General features: G+C 51.9%; 1 protein-coding gene and 1 pseudogene across 1 annotated transcript in view; both read right to left on the reverse strand.

Moving 5' to 3' along the window:
* Positions 1–2,877: 2,877 nt before the first annotated feature.
* LOC113184764 (vasodilator-stimulated phosphoprotein pseudogene) lies at positions 2,878–4,034 on the reverse strand (annotated as a pseudogene).
* A 6,783-nt stretch (positions 4,035–10,817) lies between these two features.
* Positions 10,818–24,613, reverse strand: part of Slc9a1 (solute carrier family 9 member A1) — a 56,277-nt gene continuing 42,481 nt past the window's right edge. Inside the window, exons 2-12 of the mRNA XM_026391671.2 lie at positions 23,667–24,127; positions 20,772–21,022; positions 19,302–19,519; positions 17,900–18,102; positions 15,631–15,720; positions 15,104–15,174; positions 14,807–14,980; positions 14,438–14,552; positions 14,154–14,255; positions 13,293–13,365; positions 10,818–12,548 (exon numbers count right to left, since the gene is read on the reverse strand). Coding sequence (XP_026247456.1) covers positions 12,211–12,548; positions 13,293–13,365; positions 14,154–14,255; positions 14,438–14,552; positions 14,807–14,980; positions 15,104–15,174; positions 15,631–15,720; positions 17,900–18,102; positions 19,302–19,519; positions 20,772–21,022; positions 23,667–24,127 — 2,096 coding nt within the window. The 3' untranslated portion in view covers positions 10,818–12,210. The remainder of the gene's footprint in view (positions 12,549–13,292; positions 13,366–14,153; positions 14,256–14,437; positions 14,553–14,806; positions 14,981–15,103; positions 15,175–15,630; positions 15,721–17,899; positions 18,103–19,301; positions 19,520–20,771; positions 21,023–23,666; positions 24,128–24,613) is intronic.

Consider the following 24,613-nt stretch of genomic DNA (forward strand, 5'->3'; position numbering starts at 1 on the left):
GGCTGAGTATAAGCATGTGCCCCTGCAGCCTCAGGTTCTTCTGGCAGCTAAGCCTTAGTTTGCTTGTATATAAAATGGGCCTTTCATCTTGCGCTTTCACTGTCAGTGTAGTGCCCCCTTCTCCATTCTCCATTCTGTCCTGGGCCCCAGAGGCCAACCTTTCCCAAGCTTATAGCTCTCATAGGTTCTAGTGCCTTCCCTTGTTCCAGATGGAAAGAACTTCTGCGGCTTCTATCCCCGACCGCTTCACCAGCCTTTTTTTGGTCTCTCTCTCTCTACCTGCTCTGTAAGTTTCCCTTCATCAAACCCTTTCAGTCTCTCCCCTGAGTGTGCCGTCCATCTCTACGCAGGGCCTAGCTGCTATAATACTGAGTACAGAAAGGCCCTGGGAAGCAGAGCCTCGGTGGGACGCTGGGATTGGGCTGCTCTCGCATGAATAAACTGGGCAGGCACTAATAGACCATGGTAATCTGTGGCACACAGTGTCATGGTTACTCACTTCACAACCAGCAATGGCATGAGTTGATTGTTACGATGCTGGAAGATCAAGTAACTGTGGTATTTAGTCACTATGGTGACAACAGTAACTAAGAAATAGTGACAAAGACTGTGGTGTGGGCTTTGGATTGCCCTAGAAACTCACACAAAGAACAGGACAGACTGAAAGCCAGTTTAGTGTGAGATTCCCAGTTTAGTGTGAGATTGGAGATTCAGAAAGGCCCAGGATAGCTTGAGAAGTTTTTTTTTTTTTTTTTTTTTTTTTTTTTTTGGTACTGGGAATTGAACCCTGGAGTGCTTTCTACCACTGAGCTACATCCCCAGCCCTTTTTATTTTGAGACAAGGTCTGGCTGAATTGCTGAAGCTGGCCTTGAATTTGCAATCTCCCTGCCTGAGGCTCCTGAATCACTGCCCCTGGCGGTAGGAATCTTTGATCTCTACCTGCCACAGGGTGGATATGGCTGAGGACTAGCTTCAGTCTGACTATAAGGATCACAGAATCAATTAAATGCACAGCCCCACCAAGCTTCTTACTCCCAGAGAACAACACACCCAGAGAACAACACCATTTTTTTATTTTTAATATTTATTTTTTAGTTGTAGTTTTGACACAATACCTTTATTTTATTTTTATATGGTGCTGAGGCTGGAACCCAGGGACTTGCAGGTGCTAGGTGAACACTCTACTGCTGAGCCACAGTCCCAGCCCCAATACTGGTTAAGGTGGAGTGGGACTCTGGGACATGGGATGGAGCTGTTTGGATAGAACTTTGAACCACTGAGTCTCCCTTTCAAAGGCAGCCCCCTACCACCTTGGGTTGGAGGAAACCAGTCTTTGTGTAAAAGTCATTCAGTGACTTCACTTGGGACATTGGACTCCCCCAGGTGACTCCTAACACTTCTCCTCACCTCCAGACCTACAATGAGAATTATATTCCAGTAGAATCCAATCAGAAAAGGACAAGGCCCACCCCCAGGAGGAGGTACTTTATGCATTCAAAGAGCTGCCTGAATCTTGCCAATTTGTACTGGCAGAGTCTGGGTAGCATCTTGGAGCGTTAGACTAAGGAAGACAAAAATCTTAGATGGGGCCAATATTGGTTGTTGTGGGTGTTCTCACCAGGATCCGGAATTGTGTCAGCTTGGCCAGTCTGACTAATTGGAACCTGGATTCAATCATGGCCTAACAAAGAGGCAGAGGGGCTCGGACTTTCCTGACCAGCTGTAGAGGAAGGCTGAGGGAGATGGGAATGTGGGAATGTGCCTACTCTGCTCACGGCCCCTTTTCTGAAAGGCTCTGGGCTGGTTTTCTTCTATAGACTGGAGATAATGTAGGAGATGCCAAATGGAATTTGGCTTCTTGGTTTTCTGCCCCTAAAGAGAAAAAGATCCTGTGGTGGTAGAAAACAGCTGACAACAATGAGCCAGGGACAAGGGACTTTTGATAATAAAGCCCAGGGAAGGAATAGTGATCAGTATTTTGTTATTGTTATTGATATTTTTTTAAAAAAATAAAAACTGCAGATTTATTCTGCAAGGGCCCATTCTAAGAAGCTGGAGGTGAAGGGTGGAGGTAAAGGTGATTCCTCCCCTTCCTCTCCTTCTCCCTCCCTTTCTCCCCAGGAGTAAAAATGGTCCAGACCCCCAAACTTGCCCTAATAAAAAAAAAACAAAAAACAAAAAACAAATTGAGGTTTCAGAAAGTTACAGCATCTTAATTCCTCATAGAAAAGGGAAGGAGCCAGAGGGCAGGCAGGTGGTTCCCTGGGGTGGGGGGAAGTACCCCAGCCTGGTGAGACATCCACCCTTAAACAGCTGCCCCAAATGGGCTAGCCTGGGAAGATAGCAATTAAACATTTCCACACCCCATTTTATGAAAACCAAAGAGGAAAAAAATTTTCCCTTTCTCCCAAACCCAACTAAATATATGTGTGTGTATATATATATATATATATATATATATATATATATATATATATATATATATATACTTTTTCTTAAAAATGAAAACAGAAAAATTCGAAGACATTAGGCGTGAAAGTGAATCCAGAACAAGGGAATGTGAAATTCCCTCTTTCCTTCCCCCCTTACTATGGGATTCATTGGTACATCCCCGGAAGAGGAACCAGCCTCAAAGGGACAGCAGATGGGAGAGACCAAAGGGAGCAGAGGGTGGGGGCCTCCCCAGCTACTCAATAAGCCAGCATGGATGAGGGCAGGGCACCAGGGAAACCACACCCCCTTGAAATTTTCTAGGTGGGACCAGGAGGGGAGAAGAAGAATTCCTGTGTAGTCTTCAGTCAATTCCATGTCAAGAAGAGGCAGGGTGACAGACGGGGAGTATGGAAAAAAGGAACGGGGTTTGGGGGTTCCTGTGGTCAGGGAGAACCCCAATTCCTCAGCTCCTGGACAAGGGCTTCAATTATCTCCTCTTTAACCTTCTGTAATTCCTTCCTCACCTCTTCCAGAAGCTCCCTTTTCACCCTCTCCAGGTCTGACTCTTCCCCATGGCTGGAGGGCTGGGCCTTGGAAGCAGTCCTGGAAGATGAGGACTTCATCCTTAGCAAGGCTGTGCTGTTCTTCTCCCAGGGTCTTGGCACAGGTTCACTCGGGGCTGGGCCTCTGGCCCCTGGCTCCTCCTGACTGGCAGATTCTTCCTTGGGTTTCCCTCCAATCTGTGTGGCTTTCCTTCTCTGGGCCAGCAAGGCAGCCATCTCCTCCATGAACCCTGGACCGGTGCTTCGACTGTTCTCAGCTTTGGGGGCCAGCGGTCTTCCTGAGGTCTCCTTCTGCTTGTTGACTTTCCTAAGTTTGGCTCCCCAAATGGCTGCAGCCAAGCCAGGGTCTCCTCCGTCTCCACCATTCCGTCCTTGTGCTGCAGAGAGAGGGGTCGCAGGAGATGTGCCTTCCCCTACTCCATGCCTTGAAGCCAGGACCCCTGAGGAGGGCAATCCTGGGGGTGCGGAGGGACCCGGAGGACAGGGAGGTCCTGGAGGTGGGGGTGGTCCCCCCACTGGGTGAACAGGTGGGCTTCCTGCCTTGGTGACCCATCCCTTCCTCTCCACTTCCTGGGGCTGGCTGGGCCACTGCCTTTTCTGCTGCTCCACCTCTTCCCTGGTGGAGCGTGCCCAGGCAAGGGGTGCTGAGGGTGCTGAGGGTGCTGAGGGTGCTGGGGGTGCTGGGGGTGCTGGGGGTGCCGGAGGCCAGTCTCCTTCCAAGGCCTGTAGAGCACTGGCCCGCTGCACCACGTCTTCTTTGATGCTGAAGTTGAGGCCCCAGACCTGGCGGGCGTCTCGCCACTGATGGAAGTTGGGGGTGGCCTGATTGTACTTGACGCCCCGGACGATGGCACAGTTGCTGACCACCTGCTGGCCGGGCTGCATCTTGCCTTCCTCCGACAACCTGGAAGGAATTGGCCGCGGGGTTGTGGTAGATCTGGACACGGCTGAAGCCTGGGGACCTGTGCTGGCAGGTAGCCACCGCTCGTTGCCATCGTCACAAAGCATCACAGTAGCCGGCTGGAACAGATAACGGTCTCGCTCTGGCTGCTCGGCGGGTGGCGGCGCGCCCACGGGCAGGGTGTTCCGGGGGCGCCCCTGGATGGAACTTCAGGGGTTCGGGTTAGCCCCAGGTTCTGCTCCGTTTCCCCCAGGGTTCTGCCCCATACAGCCTGGCTTCCGGGGGAACGAGGACCGCGTTCGGGTGGGTCCTCAGGTGCCCCTACCCTATGGTAGTTTGATTGGGGGGAGGGGATCCCTGAAACAGAAAGTGGGTGCGGCGTCACCTCCCCGGCCCGTCTCCTGCAGCCGGCAGCGGCTGCAATGTTACTCTTACAAAGTCCTTGAAATTCTCTTGGCTACATTTCTTTCCACAATTCCACCTGATCGGTGTTTTTGATCCATTTGGATCCGTGTGAAGGCTAATTGATCATGGGTCCCTAGAATGCTAGGGGGTGGGAGGCATAGTATCTAATTTTTTTTGTTTTTAACTTAAATAAGTGGAAAAACTACTAGATCTGGTGGGCAGGAACCTGGTTGAAGTTTTCCTGATGGGGGGTCACTACCTATTACCCAGTTTTCCAAATTCCTTGGCTGAGGGGGCCTTTGAGGAAGGACTCGGCAAGGCTGCCATAAGTGGGCACTGTGAATTCCCCCTGTCTCCTCCAGCAAGGCCTGTAGTCTCCTTGTGAAAGAGGAAAATTCTGGCTCTGAACTGATGATAACCTCTGGAGACTCAACACTCCACATGGCCCACCAGTTAGAGGCGGCTTATGAAGGTCAAGTCTCAGCCTGAGTGCATAAACTGGGACCACAGACCTACCTGTGTCTGGATATTAAGTGGCCAAATCCCCACTGATTTCCTGACTCACAGTGAGGGTTAAAAACTGACCTTCATTGGAAAGTGCCAAATGGAAGTCACTGAATTTACCATCAAAATATCAAGCCAAAGGCAATATGCATCCCTAGTATAATTTCAGCTATTAGAGCTGCCATTAAATATCCAAAAGGTAGAGACAGTCCTTCCTAACCTGATCCAGTGTAACTCACCTGTTTGACTGATGTCAAAACCAGCTGGTCTTGGGATGGTGGCAGATGACTGGAGAGTTAGGAATGCTGCCAGTTGCAGCCATGCTCCCAGATGAGGAATTTTTACTGGAACAAGTTAGCCCATCCCTGGGTTTGTGTGCATCTTCCATCCCCAAATGCTCTCCTTTCCATTCCACAAAGTAAAGGTAGTTATAAATACAGGGACAGCAGTGACCTTTACTCTGACCTCAGGGCTTTGACTACTCTCCCAGTGTCTATCACAGTATAGCCCAAAGGTCATTGCTTATGTTGACACAGTTAAAAACAGTATGCTAGCCAATTACACTGATGATGTGATGGTTAATTGGGCCACGTGAACAAGAAATTATAAATAATTTTGTAAAAACATGTTTGCCAAACGAAGGGGGATAAATCCTACAAAAAAAATTTGGGGGTTTCCATATCAATGAAATTTCTAGGGGATATGGTTTCTAGGGGATCCAGACATGTCAGGATCTGTCTTCAAAAATGAGAGACAAGGGCTGGGGTTGTGGTTTGGTGGTGGAGAGCTTGCCTAGCATGTGTGAGGCACTGGGTTCGATTCTCAGCACCACATATAAATAAATAGATACTTTTGAAAAATGAGAGACAAGTTGTTGAACCTTATACTTCCCACTATAAAAGAAAGAGGCAAAAGATGGGACTTTGGATTTTTGAGGCAACATATGGCACATTCGGCTGTGTTGTTTTAGCCATTTACTGGAAAACCCATAAGACTGTAAGTTCTGAGTGAGGCCTGGAGCAAGAGAAGGCTCTGAAGCAGGTGCAGGCTTCAGTGCACGCTGCCCTGTCATGTGAGTGTTATCACTGGGAAGTGACCATGGCAGAAAACGATGCCATATGGACAAGCTCCAATCCAAGACCCACGGCACAAAACCTTAGGGTTTTGGATTAAATTGTGCCCTCTCCTGCCAACAACTATTCTCCATTTTAAAAACAGCTCCTAGCTCACACTGGATGTGGTAGAGACAGAATGCCTGACTGTGGGACACCAAGTGACCCGTGCGGCCAGAACTGGAGATACTCTGCCCCACCTCATCATAACGTTGGACACACATGGTGGCACTCTGTTATTACATAGTGTAGATGAGATCGGGTCTGAGCAGGTCCGGAAGGCACAAGGAAATTGCAAGAGCAGGTGATTCAAATCCCCCTGGTGCTTCCTCTGATTGCTTCGCTGATCTTCCCTCAGTCCACACTTGGTGAAATTGCTATGACCTGTTAGCACAAAGGAAAAGCATAGACAAGATTTCCAATTGAGTCTGCATGGCAAGCTAGCATACAGCCGCTGCTTCACAGGCACACTCGGGGTGCCCCTGAAGGACGGGATTGAGGGGAGAGCTTCCTGGTGGCAGATCGCTGACCATGTGGATGACCCACTTCTTGTAGAAGGAGAGACGATCCAACGTACAGATCTGCACTGATTTATGAGCAGTGGCTAACAACTTAGCTGGCTGGTCGGGGGCTTGAAAGCCACAAGGCTGAGATTGATGAGGAGGAGGTGCTGGGGGAGGTCATGGATGGACTGCTTGACACAGGTGTAAGTGGTGGAGCTATTTTTAACCTACTGGATGCTCTGAGAGGGCATCTTATATGGGGGAGGCTCTCTGTAATTAGATGGACAAGACTATCCTGCACAAAGAGATCAACTTCTTTCCCTGGCTACCCTGGTTCTTCCTCAATGAGCCCACATTCACAGAAGCCATGGTGGCAGGGACAGAAGCTATGCATGGCATGGTAGGTAGAATAAGAGCTTTCCTACCAAATGTCCATACTCTAATCCTTGGAACCTGCAAATATTACATGCTATATGACAAAGTGTGAACTCAGGTGGCGGATGGAATTAAGGTTGCTAATCAGCTGACTTAAAAGGGAGATAAGCCTGAATTATCTGAGTGAACCCAATGTAATCGAAAGGTTTTAAAATTAGGAAGAAGGAAGCAGATGAGCCAGTGTGAGAGAAATGTGAGGTGAACACTTGACCAGCCACAGTTGACTTTAAGGATGGCGGGGCCCCTCTGGAAGCAGGAAAGGGCAGGAAAACAGATCTCCACTAGAGCCTCCAGAAAGGAATGCAGACTCGATGGCACCTTGATTTTAGACCAATAAGACCAGTTCAGACATCTGACTTCCAAGATTGTGCTCATTTGATAGCAGGGATAATACACAGAGACTCAACACATTTCCCTCATCAAATCTGACCTGGCAAGCGGGCAATGCTGTGTCCCAGTCATCAACAGCAAAAGGCCAGACTAAGTTTCCTGTAAGGTACTCTCTTCCCTGGGGTTCCCAAGTCTCTTCAGTTCTGTGAAGTCAATTCTAATTTCATATATAGTAAGACATCATTTGCCTTTTTCACTACCATTCTCTCAAGAGTATATAGTAGGCCAGGCACGGGAGTGCATGCCTGTAATCCTAGCAGCTCAAGAGGCTGAGGCAGGAGGATTGTGAGTTCAAAGCCAGCTTCAGCAACAGCGAGGTGCTAAGCAACTCAGTGAGACCCTGTCTCTAAATAAAATGCCAAAAAAGGGGGGGATGGGATGTGGCTCAGTAGGCGAGTGCCCCTGAATTCAATCCCTGATACAAAAAAAAAAAAAATGTATAGTAAAAGTGTGCAATGGCACACATGTGTAATCCCTGGGACTCTGGAAGCTGAGGCAGGAGGATCACAAGTTGGAGGCCAACCTCAGCAATTTAGAAACTCTCAGCAACTTCTAAAGGACTGGGGATATAGTTTAGTGGAAAAAGTGTCCCTAAGTTCAAATTCCAGTGCCAATTATATGAATCTTTACATATATAAACATATAAACGTATAATATATGAATCTTCCAGATATACAGATGAAATGCTGAAGAATTAAGAATTTTGTTATTTGCCATTAAGCCAGACTCTGTCAAATAATGTCCCTCATCTCATCATTCTTGTTTTGAAAGTTATTTTTCATGAAAAATGTTATATTTATTATATTAACCTGTTTATTCACTTAAATAAATTACTATTTTAAACTTGACTTTAAGTTCTAATTCAGCGTAATTGATACATAGAGTCCCCACAAAACACCTTAGGAGCCTCAATAATTTCTGAGTGTGAAGGGTTCCTAAGATCAAAACCACTGAGAAACATTGGCTTAGAGGGAACAGCCAGCCACCCGAGGAGGCGGATAACGGACGCCTTCCCCTCCTTCATGAAGGAGTCGTTATGCATTACTTCATGGTAATAAATGTGTGTTCCCAATCTGGACTTGCCTTCCCGCCTCGGTGCTTCTGCCAGCACCCTCCCTTCTGGATTCCATAGCACATCTCATTCATCACTCTGCCATCATCCCACACACTGCCCGCCTACCTTCATTTTATGGTGAAGGACGTCCAGCAACGGTCTCAGCCACGGGCTGCACTGGTCTTATGATGAACCCTGAACGATGTGCCCTGTTGCCGGGCGCAGTGGTGCACAGCAGGGTTAGGGCACCAGCTAGGGGGCAGCAGGCTGTGAGGCTGGGTTGATGATGGAGGCAGCACATCCTTTAAGTCAGCAGCCAAGGTATGGCTTCCCCTCCCACAGCTCAAATGATAGGCCCAGGGACCCAGGGGTGGATACAGGAGTGTCCCTTCTATTATTCCAACTCATTTACTGGAGGGATTTTTGCTTTTTATCCCCTCGACTTTGTGGTTCAGAGGGTCTGGAGTCCTTAATGCCTGAATGTGGGGTGCTTCCAGGGAACACAAGTATGGTTCAAGTTGGGAGTGAGCTTGGCCAGTTGCTTAACCAAAAGGCCGAGAGGCAAGTCAACTGCACCAAATAGGGTGATTAGTTTGGATTACCAGAAGGAAAACAAGTTCCTGCTACATAATCTGGCAAGCAGAGGGGACAAGAAGACTATGACTGGATTCAGGAGATTCACCAGAAGCCTCTAATAATGATGTTAGTGGGAAACTTGGCAGCCCAATTGACATCAGAGCTGTAAGAAGCTCAGCTATGTAGGAACAAAGCTTTAGGACAGGGCTGGGGATTTTGCCAAGCATATGTGAGGCCCTTGCCCCACCAAAAAAGCTTTTGGATACCCCACTAGATAAAAATTCCAGCCAGCCACAGTGCTGGTAAGAGGGACAAGGAAGCGGGTAGCAGGATGTTGGGACTATTGTCTTAGGCCCCAAGACTAACTACCAAAATGGGAGCCATTACAATTCTCTGTTGTTATTTGTGCCTCTGTTGTTCTAAAGAGCCATGCTGACAACTAATATGTTTAGTCTCCAAGTGAGTAGGACTGAAAGATGACAAGATATGATGGTGGTGAAAATTTTTGTTTCCCCTCTTGGTGGTGAGGGTCTTTTTTCTTCCTTCCATTAAAGAAAAATTGAAGTGAAATTTATATAAAATCAACCGCTTTAAAGTGAATAGTTAAGTTGCATTTAGTACATTCACAATGTTGTACATCAGTTGATTTCTAAAACTTTTTTTTTTAATGTTAAACAGAAATTCTATAAAGCAACAGGAACTGAAGTTTTTTACCCAAAGGACAAGGGTCGATGTTGAGGGACACAGGGATGACTCTGCTTGGATATCCTGTTTCCCATCCAAATTCACTCACTCAGGTTGCTCTCCTCTCCTGTTTTCCATTGGATTTGGCCAATGGGGGCACCATGAGGAGCAAAGAAGTCAGAACAGGTGCTCCCTGGTTCTCCTCTGGCAGGGGCTGTGTTCTGCTCCCTGCAGCCACAGTTCTAGCTGAGCACACCTCCCACTCCTTCCAGAATTTCAGTTCCTCCTCTTGCCCTTTCATCTCTAGGGGTTGTCACAGTTTCCTGTAGGGAACCCCACTGGGTCCCATCCCTGGTAGATTCCCATAATCCTGCCCACACCCTTTGAGTGTGCCACCCATTTCCTGCTAGGACATCAGTACAAAAATGCAGTGTGGTCCCTCTCTACAGTTCTTTTGGCACTGCGTACTTTGGACTTTGTAAGTTACACTAGCTCCTGCTCCAGGCTGGGTCACAATCTTTTCTGGACAGCTCAGGTCCATCTTAAGGGGATCTGGGGTGTGGGCCAAGGCCCCACTGCCCTCTGGTGGCCAGTTCTTATAAATGCACCTCAGGAATCCAACCTTGGCTGAGCTATTTACCTGCACCTGAGCACATGTCATCCAGGGGTCACTGTCCCCATTTCACAGGTAAGAACACAGGGCTTCAGTGACTTTCCTAGTTTAAGGACTAGGCCATAACCATGGACTACAGGGCCTATCCTTCCTCTGCTGTTACTCTGACCCAGCCGCATGAGCATTTCCCAGACCTCAGCTATTGCATATGCAGCTCTCAATTAGAACAACTGGAACCTCCCCAAGACCTTCTCCACCTGATTACATTGGTGCCTGCATCAATCTTCTAGGATGTCACATAATCGGGAGAGTCCTCTTCATCCACCCCTCCCCAGCCTTTTATTCATGCCACATGCACTGGGATTTTCCACGGCTGTGTCAATGTTGATGAGCGCTGCTCCTCCATGCTAGGCCGAGGCCGCCCAAGGGCAAGCACATCCTGCTCATGCTGCTGTATCTCTGGTGCCTGGCACATAGAAATGACCACACCAGCAGCTGATGGTGGCTAAGCACTTCTGTGCCAGCCTTTGAGCCAAGTACCTTAGGTCCTCCTCTCTCCTGAAATCCCTCACCCCCAGGAAGCAGCCCTGGACTCTTATCAAAAACTCACATTGATTTATTAGAATATGAAAAAGGTTCAGTTTCTTCTATACAGGCGGCAGAGCTGCAGCAGCTGTGGTGGCTTTGTATATGGTTGTCGACGTCATTTTGCATGGTGACTCCTGCCCCAGACAGCACTTGCATGGAGAGGAGATGGACAGATGGGCCGAGCACCCATGGCCCTGTCCCCTGGGAGAGGGTGCTCTGACTATTGCACGATCCTGGGGGAGGGAGTGCCCAGTGGGAGTGCAGACACCCATAGACCTGGGCCCAGTCATGGTGGCAGTGGGGGCTAGGGAGTATGTGCCTGTGAGCAAAGGCCTCTGGGGGCCCAGGACTCTGTCTATCCCAGCAGCCCCAACCAGGTGGGAGAACTTCAGGGGAGACCTTCTCCCCAGGCTGGACTTCACAGCAAGCTGGGTGGACATATGAAGGAGGGGTTTCTGGGGACAGGCCAAGAGCAAGACAGGCACCAGGAGGTCCCACGCCTGTGAGAATCATGATAGGGTCATGGTTGGGGCCACATCTAAAATCAGAACCTTGGGTGAGAGTCAAGAGCCCAGCAGGCATGAGACAGATTTGGGGAGTGTGGGAGAGACATGGGAATATGAGGGGGGACTCTCTGGAGCAGGAGGAGGGGTGAGAGGGGCCCTGACTGTCCAGGGGTTTTCAGATGCTCTAAAAAAAGGAGTACCTCTGTGCAAACAGAATGGTGTGTGGAAGTGTGAACAAACAACAAAAAATGGCAGCACTTTCTGAAATCCTAGACGGTTCCTCCCTAGGCGGCAGCCCCAGAAAGCCTAATGGTCCCCATCAGATGACTCCAAAGCGCCTTAGCTCCAGTCAGAGAAGCTCAGACCTTCCCCCAGCCTGCAGTTCTGAGTGAGGACAGTTCAGGTGGCGGGCCAGGGTGACATGGCTGGCAGGAGTAGGGTGGGACTGTTGATCCCTCCCCCAGCCACGTCTGTGCCCTGGCATCTCCTGATAAAGGAGGGTCTGGCCAAGGGCAAGGGAGGCCTCAGCTCCTTCCTTTCCTGGGTAGAACCACAGTGGAGCCAGAGGCTCTTTGGTTAGAAATGAAGATTTGTCTGAAGGAGGTGATGCAGTGGAGAGAGGAGCCTTGTGGCCTGGGAGACTAGTGGCCTTATGGTCCTGGTCTGGGTATGGGGGAGCCTGGATCTGGAGAAGGGACAGGGCCTGCCTCACCACCCAGCAGTTCTGCCAAATGATTGGGAAGACAGTTCCAATGGGAGGAGGACGCTTCCCAGGAGGCAGGGGGAAGCCGTGCTGCTGTGGGGGCTGTGGGCCCAGCTGCCATGCGGCGGGGGGAGGGGCAAGGCCAATCCAGGTCAGGAAGGGTGAGGGGAGCCCTCAGCTCCCCCAGCCCTGCCCTGGTGGGAGAGTCTGTGGGATGGGCGCTGCCCCTGGCCCTGGTGCTACTGCCCCTTGGGGATGAAGGGCTCCCCCTCCCCAGGCTCAGGGTGGGGGCCTGGGTCACTAAGGCAGCGCTGTATCCTCTGGGAGTTGGGGCTGTCACTTGGCCCGGGGGTGAAGACATCATCAGTGCCTGGGGATGAAGGCTCTTTGGTCCGCATCATAATGACCCCGTCCTCATCCTCATCCTCCTCAGTCAACCTTGCTGGATCCCGGTTCAGCCCCAAGATCTTGCCCTTCAGCTCTTCATTCACCAGGTCCACAGACTCAGGAGACTGTGGGGAGGCAGGGTCGATGGTGATGACAGGCAAGTCGGCCTTTGGCTCGTAGGCCAGTGGGTCTGGGAACCAAGAGCAAGATACAAGGCACCATCAGAGAGATGCTGATCTGACAGAGAGCAGTCAGGGTAAGCTGGGTAGCTGGGCAGGAGGGAGCCAGATGGCACCCGAGGCTGGTGGTTCCTCATGAGGCGCTTTCCTGTGCTTGCACTGGGACCCACATTGGCACTCTGGTTCTGCCCCTGTGCCCTGCCCAGCATGTGCTGCACTGCAAGAAGGGCTCCCCCAGCCTGAGTTAGTAACCCCCAGAGCCCCCATGAGTGCAGCCATCCTGTTGCCTCAGAACTCTATACAGGCTGATTGACAGTTCCGTCCCCAGCTTCTCTTCCCTCAAACTGTTCTTTTAGATCAGGGTCTCCCATAGGTGTTTCTCCACAGGTCAAGAATTAAGCCTCCCTCCCAAGTCATGGCCTGTCCCAGAGGCCTAGGCCTATAAAGAGTTCTGCCCTCTTCCGCCACATGGGCTCAAGGCCTGGATCTGCTCCAGCTCTTGTCACAGTCCTCACTGTGAGTGGCCCCTGGAGCATCTCTGTGTTTGCGAATAAAAGTAGGGCCATCCTGCCTGCTCCGTCCGCCCCCAGCCCCGCCTGATGTAGACATAACTGATGGCTTGGAAAGAGGCGAGGTCAGCGAGGAGGAAGCCTCTCCTCCCAACTGGCTCCCAGATGCCTGTTCCTGCTGGAACCTCAGCATCAGGAGGTGATAGTGCAAAGCGACCAGCTGAAGGCCTCTCTCCAGGCCCTTACCTGAGCCGATGCGGGCCCGTGACATGGTGGGCGAGTCCAGCTTGTGGGCCGGCACCGTCAGATAGTTGTTGATCTGACAGAGAGAGCAGTCAGGGTAAGCTGGGCAGCTGGGCAGGAGGGAGCCAGATGGCACCTAGGCTGGTGGTTCCTCATGAGGCTCCTTCCTGTGCTTGCACTAGGACCCACATTGGCACTCTGGGGGCTCTTGGGGGCTTATTCCCCTAGGTGATCCCCCTGGGAAGCCTTAAATACTCCTGCCCCTGAGGTTCCAGACCAAAAAGTCAACTTGAAAGGGAACACCTGGGCCCTGGCTGGCTCCCAGGCATCTTAAATTTGACATGTCACAACTGAACTTTGGCTCCACCTCCAAATGGTGACCAAGTCTTATTAGTTGTATTTCCTCAGTATCCTTTTTTTTTCCCCCCAAAAAACAGGGGACTGGAGATTGAACCCAGGGGCATTTTACCACTGAGCTACACCCCCAGCCCTTTTATTTTGAGGCAGTCTTGCTAAGTTGCTGAGGCTGGTCTTGAACTTACGATCCTCCTACCTCAGCCTCCGGAGTTGCTGGGATTACAGGTGTGCACCACTGCACTGGCTTCCTTAGTGTCCTTTAAACCTACCCACTCCTCTCTCTCCTGCCATGGCCCTAACTCAGGCCACCCTTATGCCCTCCACATATCACTCCCCTGGGATAAAGCTCAAACCCTGACACCAGCAACAAACCCCCTGAAACTCCTCTTAGTTTCTAGAATAGGAATATTTCTTTGGAGGGATCTGGTGAAGCACTAGAGTTGTGGGTACAGGAGGAACCCTGATTCCCTGAGGGAGGCAGTGGGGCCAGTTTCATCGGGTGCATACCTTCTGCTCCAGCTGCCGGGCCTTCTGTCTCCGGAGCAGCATCTGGTTCCAGGCCTCCTCATAGGGGTCAGCTACCAATGTGTGTCTGTTGTAGGACCGCAGCTGTAGGAGGAACTGAGGTTAGGGCAGGCCCCCTGGATGTCCAGGGTTAGGGAGGCTCTGGCTACATGCAGGACAGTGCAGGAGGCTGGGCAGAAACTCTGGAGAGGGTGCCAAGGCACATGCAGGGGAAGGCTGCAGAGGAGACCACAGGGCTGGGCTTCCCAGCTGGGGTAGGCCTTCACCCGCTGCCTGGTCTTCTGCAGGTTGTTCCTCAGGATTTTGCGAATCTCCTCCTCCTTGTCCTTGGACAATGCTGGCAGGATGCGCTCAGTAGGCAGGGACTTGGGGTGGATGTTCCTGGGACAACAGAGCATACATGAGGACCCCATTCTTGTGACCCTAGATTCTACTGGGCTGGGCCAGAAGCAGAACATGCTGGGGATGGCCTGGGTGGGTGGCCAAAGTCTCAGGCTCTTGGTGAGGCCCTGAAGATCTCACACCCTCCCTGACTGGCAGCAGAGCACCACTCCCACCAGTTGGTTGCCCCAGGCTGGGCAAGATGGGTCAGTGTATGGGTATAGACAATGCCCAGATGAGCCATTGGCACTCACTGCATGGAGACGGTGGAGACAGCAGAGGGGATCTTGCCCATGCCCCCACTTTCCACCAGCTCGATGGCCTGTTTCATCTCCATCTTGTGGTAGAAGGCAATGAGCTGGGGCTCCTTGGAGCGCTCACCAGCGATCAGACACTTCTTTACATACTTCTTATTAAATCGGTTGAGCCTGATGAGAGGAGGAGGGAGATGGATGAAGCCAGCTCTTGGGCATGGGGAGATGCCCAGGCCCTGGGAGACCCTTGCCTGCCCCTTCCCGCCCCTCCCCCACCCACCAAAGTCTGTCACCTACTTGTCCTTCCAGTGGTGGTGGCCGTAGTGGCCACAGATGTCCTCGATGCCTGTCAGAAGGTGGTCCAGGAACTGAAACGGGCCCAGGGCCAGGTCAAGCCTTACTACTGGGCTCCTTCCCTACCCAGACCTCTGACCAGGCCCCCACTTTCCACCCTGCTTGCAGCCCTGCTCAGCACAGCCTGTAGTTCCAGGAGCAGCCAGGAGGTGGCAGCCACCACCCACATCCTGAAGTCCAGTGGCCTGGGTATCTACTGCAAACCCTTACTCCTGGAGTCTGCCGAGCCCCTTCCTGGACCCACCTGAACCCAACACCTACAGCAGGTTTCAACTAGAGGCAGAGATGGCTTCCAGCCACTCACACCACACTTTCCCTATGGCTGAACTCTGACAGGTAGCCCCAAGGGCTGCTGGATCACTCCAGTACTGGGATAAGGGAGGAAGAGGTGAGGGCAGTGGAGGTTTAGTTGCTCCCCAGCTCCTTGAGCTTCCCCCTGCAACCCAGAGTCCAGCCCCAGCTTCTGGTACCTGTGTGTGAATCTCTTCATTAATGGAGCGCTTCGTTTCTTGCTTTTTCTTCACAGCCAACAGGTCTACCAGGGGCCGAATGGTCATGCCCTAGGGAGGCAGGTGGGTATCACACACTCCAGTTCTGCTATCCTGGCAGGGGGCTGTGGAGCATCCCACCTCCCCCAGCCTCCCTGAGATAAGGATGCCTCTGCTCTGAGGTAGGTCCTTAGTCTCCCGGGACCCAGGGTGTTAGGATTTCCCACCTCCACCCCCAGCACTTAGATAAAGGCGGGTCCTTGAGGCCTGCTGCTTCCAGGAGACATAGCCAGAGGTCTGGCAGCCCACAGCCAAATGACTGGTCATCTAGCTGGGGTCTGGGTTCAAATGTGGGCTCCACCAGATTTGCTCTGCAACCCAAGGAGTGAGGGATGGCATATAGGGGGAACTGGCTGTGCTCTGTCACCCTCACAGGCTACTGGGAGGACCTAGAGATAATAGCAGTGGCTATCTGCATTGCACACTTGCCTGGTGACTATGTCTCCTAAGCATTAGCTCTTCAATACCTATAATAGCCTAAGGGGACAACAATCCTTTCCCCTGCCTCCATTTTACAAATAAAGAAACTGAGGCTCAAAAGAGAATAAGCAACTTCCCGATGTCCTACTGAAGCAATATAGCCAAGAAAATTCCAGCAGGGGGCTGGGACTGTGGCTCATGGCAAAGCGCTTGCCTAGCACGTGTGAAGCACTGGGTTCAGGGAGAGAGGAGAGAGAGAGGAGAGAGAGAGAGAGAGGAGGGAGAGAGGAGAGAGAGAGAGAAGAGAGAAGAGAGAAGAGAGAAGAGAGAAGAGAGAAGAGAGAGAGAGAGAGAGAGAGAGAGAGAGAGAGAGAGAGATTGAATGTGTCCATCACAACTAAGAAAAGATCTAAAAAACAAAAGAACAACTCCAGTAGGATGGCTCCAAGAAGGGTCTTCACCCCAATGTGGCCTTCAGTGAAAATAGGCTTGGAACACCATTAGCATATACAACTACAAAGTCAAGGTGAAACAATACTTTAGTGATAGAAGCAGGGTAAGAGCACAAAAGAGGCAATTCCCTTGCGTGTGTGTGTGTGTGTGTGTGCGCGCGTGTGTGTGTGTGTGTTTGTTTGGTGCTGGAGTTTGAACTCTGGGACAGGCAAGTGCTCTACCTCTAAGTTACATCCCAACCCTTTTTATTTTGAGGCAGGTTCTTGTTAAGTTACCCAGACTGGTCTGGCACCTAGGATCCTCCTGCCTCAGCCTCCCAAGTAACTGGGGTTATAGACATGTAACACCACACCCAGCCCCTCTTGCTTTTTAAAGGACAGAAAATATACCCAGCCCCTGGTTTCCCCTGTAATTTTTTCTCTTAAGACAGAGATGTGTCCTATCTAGCACTTCAAAGATCAGTGCCCAGGAAAGACAGGAGGGATGGGAAAGAAATGGAGGCCCAGACAGCATCTCACCTGCCCAAGGCCACTCAAGAGTTATGATGCAATGTGCACTATCCCAGGCTGGGCTTCCTGGGGACTGTCACTGAAGTATACAGAAACCCCTAACAGGTTGGGCACAGTGGGGGCCGCCTGTAATCCCTGCAGCTCTGCAGGCTGAGACAGGAGGATTGCAAGTTCAAAAGCCAGACTCAGCAATTTTGAGACCCTAAGCAACTTAGTGAGAACCTATCTCTGAATAAATAATTAAAAGGGCCCAGTACAAAAAAAAAAAAAAAAAAAAGAAGAAGGAAAGAAAGGAAACCAGCACAATGGAAGGATTCTTGGGGAACATCTAGCCTAGTCACAACTGGGGAAATGAGACAGAGATGGGAGGGTCTTCCCAGGGTCCCACAGCAGCAGAACTAGAGTTGACTCCAGGCTTCCTCCAGTTGCCTGTGCTATGCTGCTTTTCCCACTTTATAGCTGCAGAAACTAAGATTCCAAGATACTAACTCGCTGAAGGCTGGCAATGGGCTGGGGGTAGAATTCAACCTGGGCCTGCTGACTTGACCCCCACCCCGTCAAGTCCCTCAGTGCAGGAGGCAGCTCTCTGTACACCTTACATTCTGATTAGTCACTTCTCAATGACTCATGTCACAGTTTTCACCTTGCAACTGAGGAAACTAAGGCCCAAAAGGGGCAGTGGCTTGCCCAAGGCCACAGGGCAAGTTAATGTTGAAGCCTGGACTGGAACCCGCGGCCCCATGTTGAGTAACACACTTTCCTCTTCCCAGAGGAAAGTCAGGGTCCCCAAGGCTGGGCCTGCTCAGCACCTGCACAAAGACGGTGAAGAAGATGACGGTGATGATGGCAGTGAGGAACAGGTCACACATGGGGAAGTGCTTCTTGTCCAAGAGGTAACCCAGGGAGAAGGCAATGGCCCCTCGCAGGCCCCCGTAGGCAATGATGAACTGGTCCTTGGGGGTCAGCTTCACGATGCGGAATTTGTTGATGAACCAGGTCAGGCCCAGAACGCCTGCCAGGGAAGGGGAGAGGGGTCAGGGTGTCCCCAGCGCCCCCTGGCCCTGCACCAGGGACTTCAGTGCTTACCCAGGAAGCCTCTACCACTAAGCCACCCAGCCCACTCATTTCCTGGGTCCCTCAGCCCAGGCCGCTCCAAATCCCTCAATCCAAGAGCTGGATCCTTCAGGGGGTTTCCAGCTGGGTGTGGTTTGGAGACAACACAGAGGCCTCCAGTGGCTGGAGGTCAGGAGCGGGAGAGGGAAAAGATGAAACAAGGCTAGTCACAAGTTGATACTTGTTGAGTATGAAGGGCACAGTGGGAATCATTATCCGATTCTCCCTACTTTTCTATGTATTTGACCATAATAAAGTATTATTTTAAAATGCAGATGGGGTCTAACCTCAGTCCACAGAACTAGAATTCCTGGAGAATGAAGATCAGGAACAACAGGGATTTAAAACAGAACCCCACCCAAGTCAATGCAACACCCAGCCAGGCTCGGGCACACAGCCCCAGCCCTTATTTCAAGGGAGGTAAGTGAGGTCCAGAGAGGGGAGTGGCCTAGCCACAGAGGTAAGGCACATTTGGCCCATGGGAATGGAACCCAAGAACTCAAGCCCTGGTCCCCACAGGTGACCTGGTTCTGGCAGCACAAGGCTGGGGAGCAGCAGACAGCTCTGCAAGTTCTTATGACATCCATGCTGTGACAACCCAACACTTGGCCCAGAGTCACAGACCTGGGTCTGAGGGCCTCAGATCCTCCTTAGAAAACCAAAAGGCTCAGAGTCAGAGTCTCAAAGACCCCTCACTCTGACACACAGTGACTCTATTTCCAGGAGTCATTCACTCACTGTGAGCCTGGGCCCATTGTGGCATTGACATTGAAGAAAAGGAATGGGAGAAGCCAGGAGCCACCTGGAGCCCCTCCAACACACACACACACATACCCTCCACACTCTACACCCCACCACCACAGCCCAGTCCCTATTGATACACATACACATAAAAATAACACACACACACCATAAACCACAGCCCAGCTCCTTCACACAACACCCCCCACAGCCCAGTCCCTATGAACACACACACACACACACACACACACACACACACACACACTCTCCTCCCACTGAACCCCAGGGCCTGGCCCCTCCACACGATACACCACACACACACACTCATTCCTCCCATGGCCTGGGCCCATCCCTCACCCAGCACCCGGGCGATGAGGCAGAAGAGCAGGGTGCTGATGACGAAGGTCCAGTTCCAGTGGTGGGAGCCGGCCACAGTGGAGACGCCGAGGAAGATGAAGATGAGGGTCTCACTGACGCTGCTCCACATCTTCAGGAAGTACTTAATGGTGGTGTGGGACTTGTGGGAGATGTTGGCCTCCACATAGGGGCGCATCACCACTCCAGAGGCGATGAGTCTAGGGTGGGGGGAGAGCGGGGTTCAGGGTGAGCCGCACCTTCTCAGCGCCCTCTGTGGCCTAGGGCACCAGGACGAACAGATGCCTGTTTACTCAGCAACGGTCACGGCCAGGCCTTGCACGACTGTTCGCACTCAATCCCTGCATGAACCCACAGGGCTGGGTACACTCTTGCATTTTTCAAGTGAGGGATATGACTCCCCTGCCCGCGGTCACGCTGTGGCAAGCAGCAGGGCTGAGATGCACACTAGGGTCTGTCCAACTCCAAAGCCTGCGCCTTCTGCCCAAGGAGAGTCACCAACACACTCCATGGTATCTTGGGTTAGCTCCCAACTGTGACCTGTCCCCCTCCTCTCAATGCATGGGGTCCCCACAGGGAGCTTTGTTCTAGGCAGTAACCTGAGTCCTCCAAGCTCAGTAACCGCAGTGGGCTCTGCTCCTGCTGCCCAGGCCTCCTCCCTACCACCCTGAATCTCCCTGTTCAACTAGGCCTCTGCATTTCCTTTTTTCTTTTTGTACCAGGGCTTGAACCCAGGGTCACTTAACCACGGATCTGCATCCCCAACCCTTTTTTTGTTTGGAGACAGGGTCACGCTAAATTCTTAGTGTCTCACAAAGTTGCTGAGGTTGGTCTGGAACTTGTGCTCCTCCTGCCTCAGGCTCCTGAGTTGTTGGGACTCCAGATGGGCACCACCGAGCTACTTCTGCTTTTCTCCCAGGGAACCCCTCTGCTCCTCACCGCCTCTCCACAGCTCGTTCCCTCCTTCAACATGGAGGCATCCGGACCTCCACCACTCAGGCCTGGTAAGCCCCTTACTGGGGCCACTGAGGGGAGGGGTGCATGAGAGCCTGTGTCCAGCTCCAACTATGGGACTCCCTTTGAAGACACAGGGAGGAAGCGGAGGGCCGAGACATTCCAGGAGTTTGGGCTTAGTGCTCCCGAGGGCAGCCCGGGTCTGCGCTCCTGAACCCTGGGGTAACTGGAACACAGGCTGCTCCTGCCTCATCTACTTCCAGTCAGGAATGCCCTCTCCAGCTTCCTGAATCCCACAGAGCCCACAGAAGTGCTCTTCTTCTAGGAAGCCTCTGATGACCTTGGTCATTTAAACGGCTACCAAGCAAGCAGTCCTGGAGCCTGGAGCTTGTGTCTCATGCCTGGAGGCTGGAGGCCGAGTCCTGGGGAGCTCCCTCATGACCCTGCACACTGGTGACCTTGCCTATCAAGCTCACAGCCTGCTGTGCCCAGACTCACGCCATGATCCCGGACAGGTGGAAGAGTTCGGCTGACAGGTAGGCCATATAGCTGTAGAGGAAGACGAAGAGCGGCTCGATGACCCGGATGTGGGAGGTGAATCGGGAGGTGAAGGCTGCGATGACCCCGTAGACCACGCCCACAAACACCCCGCCCAGGGCCACCACGAAGAAGCTCAGGAAGCCGAGGACGATGTCCACAATGCCCACGTGGTCATAGTTGGCAAACTCCTCAAAGAGGTGATACAGGACCTGGGGAGGACGTGCAGGCTGGTGGGCAGGAGAGCAGGGTGGGCCCATGGCTCCCTGGGGGTCCACCCGGGGTGATTCCATCCCTTGAGTGGACCATGGCCTCAAGAAGCCACGTGGTAGCAGAGAAACCCTAGTGCCAACCATGACTAGGGGCCAGAGGGGCCCACAGCATGCCAACGCTGGTTCTGAGCCAGAGCCAATCAAACGGCCCTGCTGCTCCCTCGCTGTGTGCACAGGCCCAGCCCTCCATCTCCCTGAGCTTTAGTTTCCCATCTATAAAATGAGCTTGAAATGGGCGGCCATGAGGATTTAGTTGGTTAGTAAGGGTAAGTGCTGAGAAGTGCCAGTTCACAGGTATTGTTAGTGGCCACTGGTCTGGTTACACCTTCTCCCTCACTGTTTGACCTTGCACAAATCACACTTCTCTCTGGATTTCAGTGTCCCTTTTAGGGCAAAGCAGGGGACAGGATTTCTTTTCTTTTCGGCAGTGGGGATTGAACCCAAGGGTACTTTACACTCAATATATCCTTTTTATATTGAGACAGGATCTTGCTAAGTTTCTGAGGTTGGCCTCAAACTGATGATCCTCCTGGCTTCAGCCTTCTGAGTCGCTGAAATGTCAGGCATGTGCCACTGTGCTGGCTCAGAATAGATTTCTCAACCTCTGAATAGATACCTGGCCAGGCCACACCTGACTTGGACATTCTGGGTAAGACTGAGAAATCTCTATTAACAAGCTCCCCAGGTTCAGAGGCTGTGGAATTGGAGATTCTCTAAGGCATCAGGGAAATAGATGGCCTCTGACACTACTGTTGGATGTGTAAATGGCACTTCATACACTATAAAGTCCTTTGAACAGTCTTTATCCTAGAGGACACTCAACAACTTCTGAGGAGGCATGCCAAGGAATGAAACTCGAGGCTCAGAGGTGAAACAACAGGCCAGAGGGCCCCAGCCCAGGAGCTGCAGGACTGGGCCCAGGACTCCTTCCTTGATGACTGTAGGCTGATGCCTCCCCAGGAGGTTCAGCTTTGAAGTTTCACTTTCCTAGGGGCTGGCACAGAGGCTCCCAGGCCCACATGAGCCCGATTCTACCAGTTCTAGATGGCGCTGCCAGGAACCAGCTAGAGAGTTTACAGGCCTGGTGGGAAGGGGTACAGGGCCTGGGAATCCATGAGAGGGAACTCTCCAAAGCTCTCAGCACCTGCACAGTGTCTGGAGGCAGAAGATGTGGGACATGGGGAGTGACCTGCACAAGGGCACAGATCTGATGCCAGGCAGCTCAGAAGCAGCCTTATTGTCTGGGAAACAGGACACACACACTCATGCCCAGAGAAAGAAGGGCACATGTTGGGTACTGGCCAGGTCTCTTGCTGCTTGGACCACTGCTGTCTGGGAGACAGGGTGGGCACCAGCAGCAGATAGGCTTGTCAGCAGGTGCACCCTAGCCCTGGGCTACCTCAGCTCACTCCTGGCCTGGAGGGACTACAGGGCTACAGGGACTAGGGTCCTCATGGTCTACCACCTGGAACAAAGGGGCAAGGCATAGAGGGCAGGGTCCTCCTTGCTGGTCTGGTACTACTGTTAGTGGCACACAGAAAGGCAGAGGGGCAGAGTTCCATGCTTGGGCTGTGCACTAGACTGTGCAGACATGAGCCCTGGCTGCATCACTTATCAGTGAATGTGACCTCTCAGTGCCTGGTTCTTCATCTAGAAAAACTGGGATAATAATAGTGCCAATCTCATGGAGTTACTGTGCAGATCAGAAGAGGCAGTACACATCTAGACAGGCAGCACTTGGACCTCTGCTATCACAATCTGCAGTGTTGCTTCCTGAGAGGCTGGGGGCACAGGGAGTGTGTGTGTGTTTTCCTATATGAGCAGTTCCACTTTGAGGGGTTCAGCTTAGGAGGGGATCATGAATGTGTGCACACACATACCTGTTTCCTGAGGAAACTAACTGGGTGTGAGGAAACTAGCTGGGAGTGTGTATGAAGTTCCTGAGTTGGGTGCCTGTCCTCACTAGACCCTGGGAGAAAATCACTTTTCTTCTATCTAAGGTGAGGTCCAGAGAGGTAGTGTCATTGCTTAAGGACACATAGCAAGCAAGTGGCTAATCCATTTCACTTATCATCTTCTGCAGGTTTGACCCTTTTCCACAATCTCTCCCCAAAACTCTGCACATAACAAATTCTAACTTAAGTAGCCTATGTAAGAGCTGAAAGGCCCCTCAGAGATGAAATGGGGCGTAAAGAGGAACCTGAGGCACAAGGAGGACAAGCACTTTAGCCAAGATCACATCAAACTATAAGGAGGGAGCACGTTGACCTCATAAAGCAAGAAATCTGGAGTGCGACAGACCTGGTTCAAGCACAAACTGGTTCTATGACATTCTAGCAAGCTATTTAACTTCTTTGAGGCTGTTTCTTCCTCTGTAAAATGAGAATAGTACGGCTCTCCTCAGGTTGTCCTGAGGATGAAATGAGAGGATCCCTGTCAAAGTGCTCAGCATGGCGCCTGGTGCACAGCAAGCACCAAGTGACTTGGCTGTTTTTAGCATTGGTTTTAGTGGGCGGGAGAGGGACAGGCTCCTGGACCTGGATTGGGGCCTGTGCCCTGTGTGCAGCGCCCCTGGCCCCCTCACCACAGTGACGGCGTCATTGAGCAGGGACTCCCCGAAGACAAGGATGTGCAGCAGCTCATTGATGTGGATCTCCTCGAAGACGGCCAGCACGGCCACTGGGTCCACGGCTGAGATGATGCTGCCGAAGAGCAGGGTGTCGAGGAGGCCGATGTTGTTGATCTGCTCGCCGCCCACCAGGCACACGGCGTACATGAGGCCGCCCAGGAAGAAGGCGTTCCACAGCGTGCCCACCACGGCGAAGATCAGGATGGTGCCCAGGTTCTCTGTGAACTGCCGCAGTGGCAGGAAGTAGCCCGCGTCCAGGATGATGGGCGGCAGCAGGAAGAGGAAGAAGACGTCTGACTGCAGGAAGGGGGGCGTCTCGCCCACGCCCTTGATCAGGCCCCCCACCAGCAGCCCCACCACGATCAGCAGGCAGCTCTCTGGGACGATGCTGGAGATGGTGGGGATCACATGGAAACCTGCGGGGGGCGAGAGAACGGGAGGCCGTGGGCTTTCGGGGGAGCCAGAACAGAAGGTTGGGGACAGGGCTGGGGACCAGGAGGGCAGCTGGCGAGAGGTGCTCAGGCTTGGTCTCAGAAGGCCGCTCTGTTAACTCTGAGCCTCGGCTTCCTGGCCTGTAGGATGGAAGGGACAATACCAGCTTCACAGGGTTGCAGTATAAAAGCAGTGACCATGTTTTTAAAGTGCTTTTCTCAGAGGATATTCCCAAGCTTTCTCTGTCACTGACATATAATATTAGAAAGCAGAAATTCTGCATGCCTCCAGAAGGCAGTAACAATAAATTGATTACTAAGGTGCCCTGTATCTAAGGCCATAAACTCCTCCTGAACCCAGGGCATCTTTCCAGATGGAGAGGCAGACAGACATGAGCTTCACACAAAGAATAGCAATCTAACAATTCTGTCTGAGGGAAGGTGGCAAGTTCTGTCATGGAGATATTTAAG

This window comes from Urocitellus parryii, chromosome 11 (assembly GCF_045843805.1).
Source record: "Urocitellus parryii isolate mUroPar1 chromosome 11, mUroPar1.hap1, whole genome shotgun sequence".
Classification (NCBI taxonomy): Eukaryota; Metazoa; Chordata; class Mammalia; order Rodentia; family Sciuridae; genus Urocitellus; species Urocitellus parryii.